Source organism: Morone saxatilis, unplaced genomic scaffold, assembly GCF_004916995.1.
Source record: "Morone saxatilis isolate NCDOM2014 unplaced genomic scaffold, NCSU_SB_2.0 Contig14, whole genome shotgun sequence".
NCBI classification, from domain to species: Eukaryota; Metazoa; Chordata; class Actinopteri; family Moronidae; genus Morone; species Morone saxatilis.
Genome location: NW_023339696.1, coordinates 20,157,144 through 20,172,108, shown reverse-complemented (window position 1 = coordinate 20,172,108; position 14,965 = coordinate 20,157,144). Strand labels below are relative to the sequence as shown.

Below are 14,965 nucleotides of genomic sequence, written 5' to 3'. Positions count from 1 at the left end.
CTCTGTCTCTCTCTCCCCCCCCTCCTTTGTGGTATTGTGTAACAGGCTGGCGGATGTGAGCGAGCCCCACCTGCAGCTGCTGCACAGCGAGCGGTTTGAAGATGAACACGATCTTCTCTGCAAGGAACGACCTCTTTGTGTGTCTGTGTTCGGTATCATTCATTTACCTGCACTGAAGCACACAGCTGAGTCTGCTGCAGGCCTTTTAATCCATGAGTGGATCCTAAATGTGTGTAAGTGAGGAGAGGAAGGGATGAACAGTACAATATATCATATATTTTACACATTATATTCCTCAAATTCATCGATTAATTGCTGAAAAGCTTAATTTTCTACATGAAACTAAGTAAACAACAGTATTTGGGAGGTTTATTAGCTGCTCTGACAATAATTAATTACCCAAATCTGACATTTTTCTCATTAAAAATGTTCTTTTTTTTACATTTACAACACTGAACAACGTTTCCATGAAGCAATTGAGCCCTCAGTAATCAGATGTTCTGTCATGTAACTATATAACTGATTGATCGGTTCCAAAATGTCACGATAACGTAACGGTGTGATGGATGTGAAAACAATGTCATAAATATTATATCTGCAAGACATTAATATTAATGACGACACGTTTGTTTGCACGTGGAATAAATACATGTTTAAAATGTCTGCAGCACGAGGAAAAGCTTCTTCACTTCAAATTAAACTTGTTTACAGATAAATATACAGAACATATATACAATATATATTATATCTCACCTTTGTGGTACATATTACAAACAAATACATTAACAATTAACCAAATTACCACAAACAATTACCTCATTCTGCAGTGAACCTGGTGCCTCAGGGGCCCTTAAGGGTCTTACATCAGTTTATTATGAATATATGTTCTTTCTTACAGTAGCAGTGCTGTTCATGTCTTAACCAAGATCATATTTACACAAATGTTTATTAAAGCAAGGGTTTCCATCCAAATAGCATTAGCTTATTAGCTCTAAAAACATCCTTCCTTACTTTTATTTATGTAATCTTCAATAAAATGTTTATCGTTAGGTTCAATATTTCTGTTTTCCATCATAAGAACTGTTTGTCTGTTTGGTTTAAATCAGCTCATTAATTATTTGTTCTTTTTTAAAATAAAAGTGTTTATTTATGTGAATTGATGATAAAACAGTTCAAGCTTTTCACATTAAAACTGCAGTTTATTATCATATATATATATAATAGATTGAGTATACTCATAAACTATTTGTTCTTTTCAGTATTGAACCAGTTTCATGTAAGTTTTAATCTCTGCAAGGTAATTTTTAAAGTGCGCTGAATAGAGAAAAATGGATTTTGATACTTTAGGAGAGAATATTTTACAGTAAAGCAAAACCTTAAAGAACAATGCAGAAATAAATGTGTGTTATTAACTTTTGTCCTTTAAATATAGAGCATATTATAAAATAAGAGAATTTATGGGAGTGTATGTTACAATAACAGACTGGAGCTTGTTTGAGAAACACAAAGTTTCATCTAAATTGACCTTTTTCATTAGTTTGATGTTATTTTTCGTCTTTTACCCATCAGTACTAGCACATAGGAGGATGTCAAAGGTCAAAACTTGCTGCTAAAAGTCATAAATTTGACATTTATAAACGTAAATCTCTGATATTAATCTCACCTTGTGCAGGAGGACATTAATCCTCACTAATATGTGAACATATATTGAGTTTATCAGATTCAGAGCAATAGTTCAACGCCTGCAGAAGGGCTGAGTAATACCTGTTACCTTCCACTGATAAATGGTTCACAATGAGGAAGGGCAGTGGTGAAAATACGAGGAAAGGAAGAGGAAGCGGCCTCCAATTAACCAGAAAGACACAGAACGAAACAGAAAACTGGAGGTTTCTACAAAATAAAAGGAAATAGTGATGAACAGATTCAGAATATTTATATTACATTTGTATATTTATATTACATGTTTGCCAACAGAGCCTCCTACATGGGACACACTGGACCTTTGACCCATATAAAATGTAGAAATTATAATTTGTGGCTAACTGTGTTTGAACCAATTCGCCATTTTGTGTTGGACTGTTTTCCTGACTGTTGCCAGGCAACCCGCGGAGACTCCAGGAAGTTACCGGTCACAGCATAGAAACTGATGTTTTTATACCGTAAAAACACAAACAAGATATATTAATAATATTAGTTTGTTGGATTTAATCACGTTGGGCAGAGCCAGGCTAGATATCTCACCTGTTCTCAGTCATTATGCTAAGCTAAGCTAACTTAACCCTCTAGGCTGCTCGTCATAGGCTAATAGAGTTTTATTTTGAAATGGGAAAACCAAAATCGGGAAACGACCCATTTTCCTATTTTTTAATATATTTTTAAAAAACAAACAAACAAACAACCTGTTTTCCCACTGTTTGTTTTGTAAATAAAAACAGAATTCAAAATGATTTTATATTTTTTCTCATTTCAAAACGAACACTGACCACTATTACAATTATCTATCCAACTCTCCGCAAGAAAGCCAATAAGTATATTAAACTACTTTACTTTAAACACTTTTGAAACTTGCAGGCCCCCATAACACGCGGCAACAAGTGGGGTTTTATTTTGAAACCAGGGCGGAAGTGACATGTTAGTGTGTGTGCAGCTGGTCATAGAGGATGTTCATGTGTGCAGCATCAGAGCTGCAGATCCGACGACCGCAGAGACACACCGAGCTCACATATCTGCCGCCCTCAGTCGAGCTCAGCCAGCCAACAGAGCCGGAAGACCTTCTTCAACTCAAAACCAGGACTTTTATTTGTTTATGCAAACATTGCTGCTGCTCACAAATATGCTGCTGTGCTCACACTTTGGAAGGAGACGAGGCCAGCCTTAGAATAAACTGCAGCCCAAGAGAGGAGGGAAGGTGAGAGAGAAGCTGTGTTTTTATTAAATATCAGAAAAAAGTTTGTTTTAAAAATGAATCAAACATCAGACTTCCTTGTAAAAAAAAAGTATTCATTTAAGTATGAGTTCAGCTCTCTTCCTCTTTCTCTTTCTCTCCATTTCTCACTTCTCTTTCGTTCACCACATTCAACCAAATATTTACTGTAAGTTTTTTCCAATATGTAGTGTTTTGTAGTTAAATTAAGCCATTTAAGGACATTTCTGCTGCAACAACAGCACATTACACATAATAATTAGGATTTTAAACTATTTATAACCTGTTATATTTACACATACAGCATGCGGCAGTCCAGTTATACTTATATATATTGAGATAAACACAGGTTATATGTTCATTTCTTTGTTATTAATGTGCTTGTTTACTGTACCCTTCTGTTTAATTTGGGCTGGTTGTTCCTCAGCTGCATGTTTTTACACCCCTCACTTTTGGGGAAGTTGTTTTTAAAAGCTGTTCTCAAACTTCTGCCACGCTCCTCCTCGCAGGCAGAAACAAAAAAAGCTGCACCATTTTTTTTGCCAAATTCATGTGTAGGGGAACCAAAACTAATGATAAAAAGTAAAAAAAACTAAAGGTCTGAAGTAAACTTAAATCGCATGAATTCAACTTCAGTTTGAGAAAATCTGTCACAGTTTCTTTAGTTCTGAAAAATATGTTTAATTTTGTGTGTAAATCAGTCGAGATATAGACATCATGGTTAGAGGTCAGCGCTCTGTTTGGTCTTTGGTGAAGTGAGTGACCTCATGGCGAGACTTTCTCCTCTGCAGACATGCACACACCCTTCTGCAGCCTGCGGTGAAACATGTTGGGCCTCATATATGAAGATATTCTCTCTTATTTTATGTCCGTATATGTGATTTTGTCACTGGAATAAACGCACAAAAATACGGAAGTATCCAAAAGGTTTGGACAGTCAGAAGATTACAGACATGGATCTTTACAGATTATATTTAATACAGATATGACTGGATCCTTCCAGATAAAGGTCCTGTTTGTCCAGTCATGCTCTTATTTTGTTAAATTTCTCACCAATGTTTTCTAATTTTTTCAATTTCAGTTCAATTCAATTTCAACAAAAGTTATCTCAGGACACTTTTGAAATAGAGCAGATAAGCACTGTACTCTTTATTAAGTTATTTACAGAGACCCAACAGTTCCCACCATGAGCAAGCACTTGGCGGCAGCGGCAAGGAAAAAAAAAACCTTTTTTAGAGGCCGAAACCTCGAGCAGACCCCGACTCGAGGTGGGTTAGTCGTCTGCCTTGACCGGGTTAGAGAGGAAGGGAGGAGGTACAGAGAGAAAGACGGAGATGCATCATCAACAACAACAGTAACAACTATACAAGTACTACTTATAATAATAATGATGATGATTTAATGAGTGGTCGAGAGCGCTCTTAACATCTCGTGTTCACAGTCCACAAATGATCAAACTCAAGCAAACATAAGATTTAAATTGGAGGACCATAAAATAGGTAAAATATCATATAATCCGATTAGATTATATGTTTTTGAGTCATTATAGTGATTTTATTATTACATTCCTGGGTTAAAGAAACACTATTGCTCCACTGATCCTTAAAAAAATAAATAAAAACGCTTAAATAAATAACTCACAGCTATCTTATACTTTCACTTATTTTACCCTATCCATCCATCTGTTGCCTTTTTTGGTGACATCTCTCCGAATTCTTGGCCACATGTGTCAGAGTATTTGCACAACACCTGCCCTTATATGGTGTTTAGGGCGGCGTCACTTATGCCAGCAGCAACCAGCTACAGGCCTCCAGTTTCACATCCAGTGGGATTCATCGGTCAGTTCGTCTGCGTGAGAGCAGATTGTTTTAGTGTCGACTTCCCTCATATTTAAGAGAGTGTTAACGAGAGCACAGAAGGATGAGTTTGTCTGGCGTTAGTCACCTTTAAGTTAATTAATTACATTAATCTGACAGTTATTGTCTCACTTAAACATTCAGATGTTTAAGAAAAGTAGTTTAAAGTTCCCCACAGCCCAAAGGGGCATTTCAGTAGTTTGATAACTCAGCTTGTATCTTACTGGAGCTGAAACGATTAGTCAGTTAATTGATTAGTCGATTCAATAGAAATACACTCAGTAACTTTACCAAACTTTGCTTTTCTTTGTCACTTTTCAATATCAGTTAGATATGTTTGGCTATCAGACTTTTGGTCAGACAAAACAAGAAATTTGAAGACGTCAGCTCAGTGATCATACACTAAATGATTGATTGAATAATGGAAAAAATAATCTTCAGATGAATCAGTAACGACTAAATAATGAAAATAAAGTTCTATAAAAAGCGTTTCAGACGTCTATGAGGTGTTAGCAGCTCCACAAAAGGGAGATTTCCGCTCTAAACTTCTCACATGGTATGATTTAAATGTTCAAATTATCAAATATTTTACCTAAAAAAGCAAAAATCTGAAAAAGAATATCCTAAACATTTAAACAGATTTGTCTCATTAATCATCTCAGGACCCCTCAGATGTATCTTGTGACCACTTGGAGGGGCTCGACCCCCAGGTTAGGAACCACTGCACTGAGCTAGCTAACTGTATAAAACTAGCTCACAGTATAATATTCTAACACATAATAATCTATCAATCACATTTTTGATACTTTAAGTAGATTTTGGTGATAATACTTTTATTTGCAGGACTTTTGCTAATGTAATAGAGTATTTTTACTCTGTTGTATTCGTAATTTTACTTTACTTTATTTACTTAATTTTACTTAAAAAGGATCTGAGGCAGTTTGTTTTGTGATTCCTAAGACCGTTCTGCAGTCGTGATCGTGTTGTATTTGCATGTTTATTTATATGTTTTATGAAGTAGTTAAAGTAGCTCCACCTTAAACTACAGCAGTCAAGCAAGTAAAACAGTCACAGGGGACGTTTTACTGCAGAACGAGGACTTTTATTTTGGATATAAGTAGATTTTGTTGTTAATACTTATATTTGCTTGTAATAGAGTATTTTACATTGTTGTTTTAAAGGATCTGAAGTAGTTTACTAAGGATAGGTTTACAACTAAAACTGTAAAATACTGCTCACACATGAATGCATCAGTGAAATAATACAATACACTCACATTAAATGTAGCATATAATCTGTCACACACTTTTACTCAAGTAATATTTTCACTACTTCCTCCACAACTGATTCAAAGCTGGAGAACAGCAGTGGGATTGTTCTAGAAGAAGTAATCAAATAAACAGTTTCAGCTGCTTCTCTTCTCTTCTGTGTGGCAGCGTGCACGAAGGCCGCGCAGTTTACTGTATGATGCAGAATGAGAAACAAACCCCCCTGCAGTAGACAGTGAAACCTAATGCAATACTGCAAGCAACACTTCTACATACAACTGAAACTATTAAGTGCTGTTGGTTATCACTATTAGAAGAATGCTGTTTGCTCTATATCGCCTCATTTTCTTTACTTCTTCAGTCCGTCATTGAATCCCAAGAATTCAGCTTCTTAAATGTGAATATTTGGTGCTTTTCTTTGTCTTTTATGATAAAAAAACTGAACACTATTTGGGTTTTGTTGAAAGTTGAGGGAATAATCGTCACGCTAATCATCATGACAATACTTAGTTGCAGCCATGGTCTACGTTTTATTGACCGTGTGTCGCTTGTCGGTTGGTAAAGCAAACGCATAACATTTCAAATTTAAGTCAAACACGTGAAGAGCAGGAAAAAAATTAGTGGTTTCCTGCTCTTGTAGTTTGTGGTGCTGAAATGCTGACCAGCTCACTGTCAGCGTTGTTGTGGTCACAAACTGCGATTTAAGTGCTACTAGAACTAGCAAAAATACCTGCTGTGCTGCCTCAGCGATATTACGTCTACTTGCATATAAATCCTGTAGATATTGTGTCTGTAAATAGTGTTTTTCAATAAAAATATGGAATTTTACAATCTGTTTTTAAGATAAATAGTAAAAAATCTCACATTCAGGAGCACTTAACCTTCCAGTTGTATTCCTATCTGTATTCTGAAGGTTTTTATAGAAGGATTTCTTCATACATCATTCATAGTCTGATTTATATCTCATTTTATTCCTAAAAACATGCTGTAAAATAGATGCTGTTGATAGTATTCTGATTCATAGAGTGATAAAAAGAGAGTGCAGGCTATACGCCGACATAAGGTGTACCTATTTTTAGTCAGCATTGTGTATAATTACTTTTAAATTACCTATTATTTGCATAATGTTCTGTGAGCTGTGAGCGTTTTAACCCTGGGATGGTGACATACAGTAGCTGTCCAAGGAATAAGGATAATATAGTGTGTGATTTTAATGCAGTTATCTCAACCTGCATTGCACCCTAGCCTATAGGCCAGTATTGATTGCAACATCTGCACCTTTTTCTGTGGCTAATGTTCATTTCGTAATGCCTGAACCCAAACCGCAGATGTTAAGACATAATGTGCGAATACTACTGGCCCATTTTCCTGTGAGTTACATATGCAAGATTTCCCCAAAATCTGGGGCATAAATTAAGAGTTGACCCACTTCTTCAGGCACAGATATGGTGTGGGTTATAAAAATAATAGATACAAATAAATAGCACAAGAGAAACAAGAGACCAAGCCCTGTAATAACTTCCTGTAATAACTGAGAATTTATATATCGGGTCGCCTAATAAACATAAAGCAGAAGTCAAAGAGATTACTGAACCAAACAGCCATTACTTTGACACAGAATGGTTTCATTAATGCACATTACACAATATATATATATATATTAATACAATATAGGAAGGTTACCGCTTCTAGTTTGCACTCACGGCACGCAATAAATACAAAACCTAACAGCATGAAGTCCTCAAAGAGTCCTCTTGTTGCTGTTATCATGTAAATGTTGATTTAAACACGAGAGGTGTGAGTTAGAGATTAATGATGAGATAAGAAAAATATCCTCATTCTCACAGGAACAGCAGGCGTACTCAAACTGTGCTTGATTTCCCTGTTAGTTATTTTATGTAGCTAAACACTTAATCAGCAGCGACTGGAATGAGAACAAAGCTGCTTCTTTAAAGTGTTCATTCATTACTAAACCTTAAAATCCCCTTAAAGTTTTCATGTAAAGACTGAGTTAAAGTGTGTGTTGAGACTGGAACGAAGCTGTTTCTTATAGTTATTAATGTGTTCATGGAACAAACATTCATTTCTAAACATTAAAACCCCTTTTATGTCCTAAAATCATCAGGTAGAAATGTGAATTTTTTAAGTATAGTGACTATAATTGTTTAATAGAGTGGTTCCCCAGCCTTAATTAGTTTACCCATACAGCCCTGTCGGATGGACTGAAGTAGCCCTTCATTAACACCCCCCATCATGCTCCTAATATGTACATTTGAATTATTTAACTGATTAAACTATCGGTCGGTTTGGTATTGGAGTGGAAGAAGCTGAATGTTTCAATCACTTATCCATCCTGTTTCACTTTTTATCCATTTTAGCTAACTATTTCAACTGTTAAATCGTGACCTTGAGCTTACAGTTTCAAGTGTTTTATCCGTTAGTTTTAGCTAATTGTTTTCAACTGACTTTTAGCTGTTTTACTTTTTAGCTCTTAACTAAACTATTTCAACTGTTAATCCGTAACTTGTAGCTTACAACTGACGACTTTTAGGCATTTCACTTTTTATGTTATTTTTAGCTAACTATGTCAACTGTTAATCCACGACTTTTGTCTAACTATTTCAACAATTTATTCATTATATTTATTTGTTACTTCGTGTTTCATCCATTAGATTTAGCTAATTGTTTCAACTGTTTTACGTTTATCTCTTTTCCAGTACTTTAAGCCAACTGTTTCAACCATTTATCCATTACTCTTAGTTAAAACTGATGGATAAAACACTTGAAACTGTTAGCTAACTATTTCAACTGTTAAATCGGGACTTTTACGTTAACTGTTTCAACCATTTATCCATTACTTTTAGCTAGCGTAACTGAGTCAGATTTTTTTTTTACCTTAAAATAACAGCTTCAACATCATTTCGATGCTATATGTAACTTTGGTTTCCGGGTCGGGAGTTTGCATGACGTTTTATTTTAAGTAACACGCCGCTAATTTCAGTGAAACTGGTTTATATTTTATGGAGTAAACGTTTTCTGGTTTTCCCTCTGATGTCCTTCGGTGGCTCCACCTCAACCCTGAGGGACAGAAAGCTTTACTTGTTGCTAAAAGTAGCTCAGTAAGCTCAGTTACCGTACTGGGAGCTCATTGGACCACCATAGGGACAGTGAGTATCATGCAGTATTTACCATTGTATCTTCTCCTAATGGGTACATTGATTCAAAGAAGAAACTTATAATCTTGCAAAGCGCTCTACAGCTGCATGAGTAGAAGAAGAGAAGCGATGTTTTTGTCACCACATCCTTCACTCCGTAACCACAAACAGAGGGAAGGTTTTACTCACGTCTGTGGGAAAATCACCAAATGTAACAGCCAAGATACAGTACAACTGTCATGGGACTCAAATCCTGCCTGTAGCTTTAATTTCATTCCTTTTTGATCCTAGTTTTAGAAGTTTAACTCTTTTAACTAAATTACATTTACAGTAATGGCGTGCTGACCTCTGCATTCCTGTGTGTGTGTGTGTGTAGGTAAACAGTAGCAGATGAGGAAGTGGCATTTGTGACTCTTCCTAATTTAAAAATAGATTAAAAATGTTTTTTTTCCAGTTCCTTTACTCTCCAAAGGTAATTTCCATGTTCTACATGATACCAAGGACTTGTAACCCAATAGCTGCATCACATATGACTGCATGGTGGTTAATTCCAGGAACTTAGGTGTTAAACAGTTAAACAGCCAGAATATAATAACCAATAAGCATTTAACATCTTGTTCCCTTCAGTCATATCCCCCTAATGAAACCAAACAGAGGGCTATTGTGTGAGAAATATATAAAATCAGCCTTACCTGTCCCGCCTGTACATTGAATATTAATTAATGTTGTGTTTTGGAACTGAAAAAAACACACTTAACAGTGTTTTATCGCCACTTTAATGAACTTTTTATAGAAATACGCAACAGAAAATGACACATTAGCTCTGTTTGGGGTCTCAGCTGTAAAGTATGGTAAATACTAATGTCATTATGTAGGATAAATGCTGTTAATTTCTTTGTGCGTGAAAAACTTTTTCATCAATAAAAGGAATATATATTTCCAGTTTAACATAAAAGATTCCTAATATAGTGTAATAAAAATAATTTATGGTGGTTTCTGTGTTAATAAGGTCAGAAGAGAAGAAATAATATATTTAAAGGAACAAAATTAGTTGATTTTCAGATTATTATTATTATTATTATTATTATTATTATTACTACAAATACAATATCTTAATCTTATGTCTTTAACATTTATATATTTAATGTGCTAGTTTATTAAATGTTAATTTCTTTACTGTCTTATAGTTTTAAAACAATAGTTTGACATCACTTTCTTGCAGAGAGTTGTATGTTATGTGCTGAAATAGCTTCATATTTAATGTAATTTACTCATCAAGAAAACAAATAAACATATTTCCCCTCAAATTTCCCCTTTAATAGTTCATCAGTAGCTTGTAAAACACTTTAAACACATTCATTTGTATGAAAGATGTCGTGTACATAAAGTTTTTGGAGAGAGATTTCTGTTTTAAGGCAAAATTATTATTTTAAATTGGCCGTGTCATTGACTCTCTTCACTTTGAGCCGTTTTGAAATCATCTTGTGACTTCCTAAAGATGATCGCGTGACACTCCCCAAACCACAGTTGGTGACTATCACTCTATAAACAGCGTTATCTCATCAGCATGTTGACACCTCGGAGAGAGAAGCGTCTCTGCTCTCAGAGATGAGATTTTATATCTAACAGACACTTTGTTTTTATGAAAATCATAATTTTTTAAAAACATTTTCTGGAGATTTTAAACCTCATGTTGAAGAGTTGAGGATTTAAACTGTTTTTCTTTCTCCCCGCGTAGAAACACTTGGACTCTCTGATCGTCCCTTCGCACATTTTCTTCGTTTTCTGAACCTTTCTGAGACGTCAGCCGGTGCCGATGGAAGCCAGAGGGAAGTACGATTTTAACGCAACAGCGGACGACGAGCTCAGCTTCAGAAAGGGCGATATCCTAAAGGTCAGCATGTGTTCGGAGGATTTTCTCGATGTGGTTTTAAAATCTTGTTACCGTATGGATGACGGCTTTACTTTTTCTTGGTCAGATTATAAGCTCACAGGATGAGTGGTACAAAGCAGAGATGAACGGAATGGAGGGATTCGTACCTCAGAACTACATCGACATGCAGAGTCCGAGGTGAGAGAAGAGAGTTCGTTAGTTTAATCCTCACTCAGACTTTATTAAATACACATTGTTTGACACACGTTGACTGTATGTAAAGATGGACGACATGACAGTGGTCTCGATGGCTCCCTGGTGGATGGCTGCAGTATAGGTCATAAACTCCTTCTATGTTAGCAGATGGGACCAAACACTAGGTAGTATCATTTCTGGTAGTTCTTATCACACTGAGGTTTGTTCAAGTGTTATTTTTTCAGATCAATTTGGTTTTAATTTGTTATTTGATGCTATAAAAAGTAGATAAATCGTTTGGCTGATGCTTGTGGAAATATATTGGTTTAAGTTTATCCAGTAGAGGGCGCTGTGAGTAGGAGAGAAGGAGCAGCTCTCAGCAACGTCAACTAGAATCAGTTGACAATGTTAAATACTTTGTTAAATAATATTTTAACTTATAATTTTATACATTTTTTAGCTACCTTCTGAGGACCTTTTGCATCATGTTATCTATTTTCAGTCCAGCTCAAACATTCACTATATCAGCCTCCATATCAGTAATCTAAAAATCACATATTGGCCGGGCTTTTATAAAAAGGGGGTTTCACATCATGATTGACAGCAGAGATCTGCTCTCAATTGAGTCGACCGGGTGTCCTTAATACCGCTGATCCGACCCCGATCACAACATGCATCTGTATCTGGATATTTTCTGTCCAGTTGGAAAAAGAAGGAGACACATCTTTATATACAGTCTATGGTGTGAACCATTTTAACATCCCAACAACATCCCAAAACCACAGCAAGAACAATTGAACCGTGCAACAGGACTCCAGATAAAACAACAATATAAACACATGTATTTTATGATGTTTGTGCCTCTGTGACTTTGGTTCAGCACCACTTCAATCAATCAAAAAATGGTCAAGAACAGGAAGATTTTATTCTAGGTTTGTCCTTTCAAGATGTCTTTGAGGAGACTGTACTGTAAGTCATGTGAAACTACCTGTAGGTGTGTGTGTGGTTTACATCAGAGAAGCGGCAGCATTATATCCTGTTTCTCTGTCTGTCTGTGTGTGTCTGTCTGTGTGTGTCTGTCTGTGTGTGTCTGTCTGTGTGTGTCCAGGTGGTTTCAGGAGAACGCCAGTCGCAACAATGCAGAGGAACTCCTGAGACACCAAAGCGTGGGAGACTTTGTGATCCGAGGCTGCCAGAGTTCCCCCGGAGACTTCTCCATCTCTGTCAAGTGAGTGAAAATCTGTCTGTAAGTCTGTCTGCACGCGCAATTCATAAATATACCTCAATGGTCTCTGATCACTGCTCTGTATTGATCACTTATCCTGAAGAAAAAGCCTGTGCTGGATTTCTTAAATTCCCAAGATCGTTAGTAAAATGATTTCTTTCTTTGGTGTCTTGTTAAACATATCAATTAAAAAATCCTGGAAATTGATCTTTTATGAGTTTTATGTTTATGAAGTGAGAATATTGTAGAGAGGAGGTTGATAGTTGGTTAAAATATAACATAAATAAACATAAAGTCTGTCTATTAGCTACCTCGTAAAGGTTGTAATGGTGATCAGTTCAGTTGGAGATAAAAAGAGGATTCATTGGATACGTTAGCTTCATCTCCAAATGTTGGTTTCTGACTAACTTTACTGCCTTCTGTAACTTATCAACCAGAAGGATGGATGTTAATCTGTAACTAGCTGGTATGCTACCCGTTAGTTGTAGTGTCTGATCAGATACTGTGAGAGCCGACATGAAAAGGATGAGATGATCAACTCGCAGTCAGAAACAATCTCAATTTAACAGAACTGATTTCAGAGAGATTGACATTTAAAGCTTTAATATGTAACATTCCACATTAAACAGTGTATAAACTGTTATATATGTAGTTGAGTTGTGTTCTTAGATTATCACAAATGTTTCCAACAATGTTCAAACTCTGTCATTTTATTCAGGTAACGCTGCGTTTCATCGGTTGCCTGTCGATGGTGTCATATCCCCTTTGTGCCTGCGTCAGCGTTGTGGTTGTCTGCCAGAAGCTGTCACACATTGACTGTTTATCCAGTCTGAAGCCACATTTTTAGCATGCCCACGTTTAGATCTGGTGCCTTTTAACTCTATGATTTGAACGGATGAAGGATTTTAGTCATCGACGGTCTGGATCTTAAGTTATCAGAAAAACAAGCCTGAGCCTAAGCGTTAGCAGCAGCTCGGCTCGCAGCCCCTCCAGGACGTCCTTTGTCTGTCCAACAGCGTGGGAGAAGCAGTGATTTTTAGGGTGGAACTGCTTTATGCAGTGTTTTTACCTCTTCTTAAACTCCCATGATTCCACGCTACTTCACCAAATCATCAAACTTCGTCATTTTGTTTTGATGTGAGTGGTATAAATTACATATTGTACGTTAAAACAACACACCCACTTATTAAAACGATATCTCATTTACAGTATTAATAATCTAAGTCTTGATCAGGTGGTTTTTAACACATAAACGTGTGGTTAAAATCAGTTAAACTGTCAGTAAACTGATATTTCCCCCCCACGCCCATCTATATATATATATAAGTAAACTCTGACTCATCGTCTCAGCCTCCTGGCGTCTCTGATGCTCTGCAAACTCTTGCAAGACTTAGATATATTTACGACAGCTGCAGAGGTAGAGTAAACAAGGCCGAGGCAGCAACATGAGGTTCACTTAGTTTACCTTTAGTTCAAACTGCACACTGTAGAGCAGGCCAAGCTTTCTTTAACTCTATCCTCTGCTCCTGGTGAGGACCTCCATTATGCCTGTTATTCTGTTTCAGTAAGCTCTGATGTTGTAGTTCTGTACGTTGACCAGCAGAGGACGATCCAGCCGAGGCAACAGCCTCTGGAATGTCGGATCAGCGGGAGCCTCCAGTAGTTCAGGTCCAGCTAATGTAACTCCTGTGTGCGTGCTTTCTCACCGCAGACATGAGAGCGATGTTCAACACTTCAAAGTGATGAGAGACAACAAAGGCCAGTACTTCCTGTGGTCTGAGAAGTTCACCTCCCTAAACAAGCTGGTGGAGTTCTACAAGAACACCTCCATCTCTAAAACCAGGGAGATCTACCTCAACGATGGCAGCTCGGACAGCAAGAGCCCCTCCACGGCCCAGTCGGTAAGAGACATTAATTGATAGTGGGAGAGAGAGGGAGAGGGGGGATGACACGCAGCAAAGGTCACAAGTCGGAGTTGAACCCATGGCTGCTGCAGTAAAGTACATGGGGCACCAGCTCTACCAGGTGAGCTACCAGGATGCTTATATATTTTACATATTTTGAGGTCTAAATAGGTGCAGATGTAGAAAAAATACAGCGGTGTAGTGACGGGTTTAACCACTAAATGACCTCTGATATAGGGGAGCGTTCTGCTGGCTGAATTCCTTTCCTAGGATGGGGAAGGCGTGATATAGTGGAGTAAGGAATCAGGAATACTTATACACTCAAAATGCGCAGTTGTTTTCTCACCCGTCTGTGGGCCGGTATTGATTGCAAACTCTTCACCTTCTCTGTTGCTAACGTTCATTTCATAACGGTCCTTACTGCCTGAAGTCAAGCAGCAGAAGTTAAGTGACAATGTGCAAGTTGTCTTAACATGTCACTGTTTATAACACAGACAGACCTCACTTCAACACTGCAGAAATACACAAATTTTTAACCAGTAAAAGTACTGATTCTTTACTCAAGT

At 36.9% G+C, this 14,965-nt stretch overlaps 1 protein-coding gene across 1 annotated transcript in view; it reads left to right on the top strand.

Moving 5' to 3' along the window:
- The first annotated feature begins 2,666 nt into the window (after positions 1 to 2,666).
- The window catches only part of grap2a (GRB2 related adaptor protein 2a), a 16,204-nt gene continuing 3,905 nt past the window's right edge, over positions 2,667 to 14,965 (top strand). The window contains exons 1-5 of the mRNA XM_035655710.1: positions 2,667 to 2,908; positions 10,941 to 11,096; positions 11,182 to 11,273; positions 12,379 to 12,498; positions 14,207 to 14,396. Coding sequence (XP_035511603.1) covers positions 11,019 to 11,096; positions 11,182 to 11,273; positions 12,379 to 12,498; positions 14,207 to 14,396 — 480 coding nt within the window. The 5' untranslated portion in view covers positions 2,667 to 2,908; positions 10,941 to 11,018. The remainder of the gene's footprint in view (positions 2,909 to 10,940; positions 11,097 to 11,181; positions 11,274 to 12,378; positions 12,499 to 14,206; positions 14,397 to 14,965) is intronic.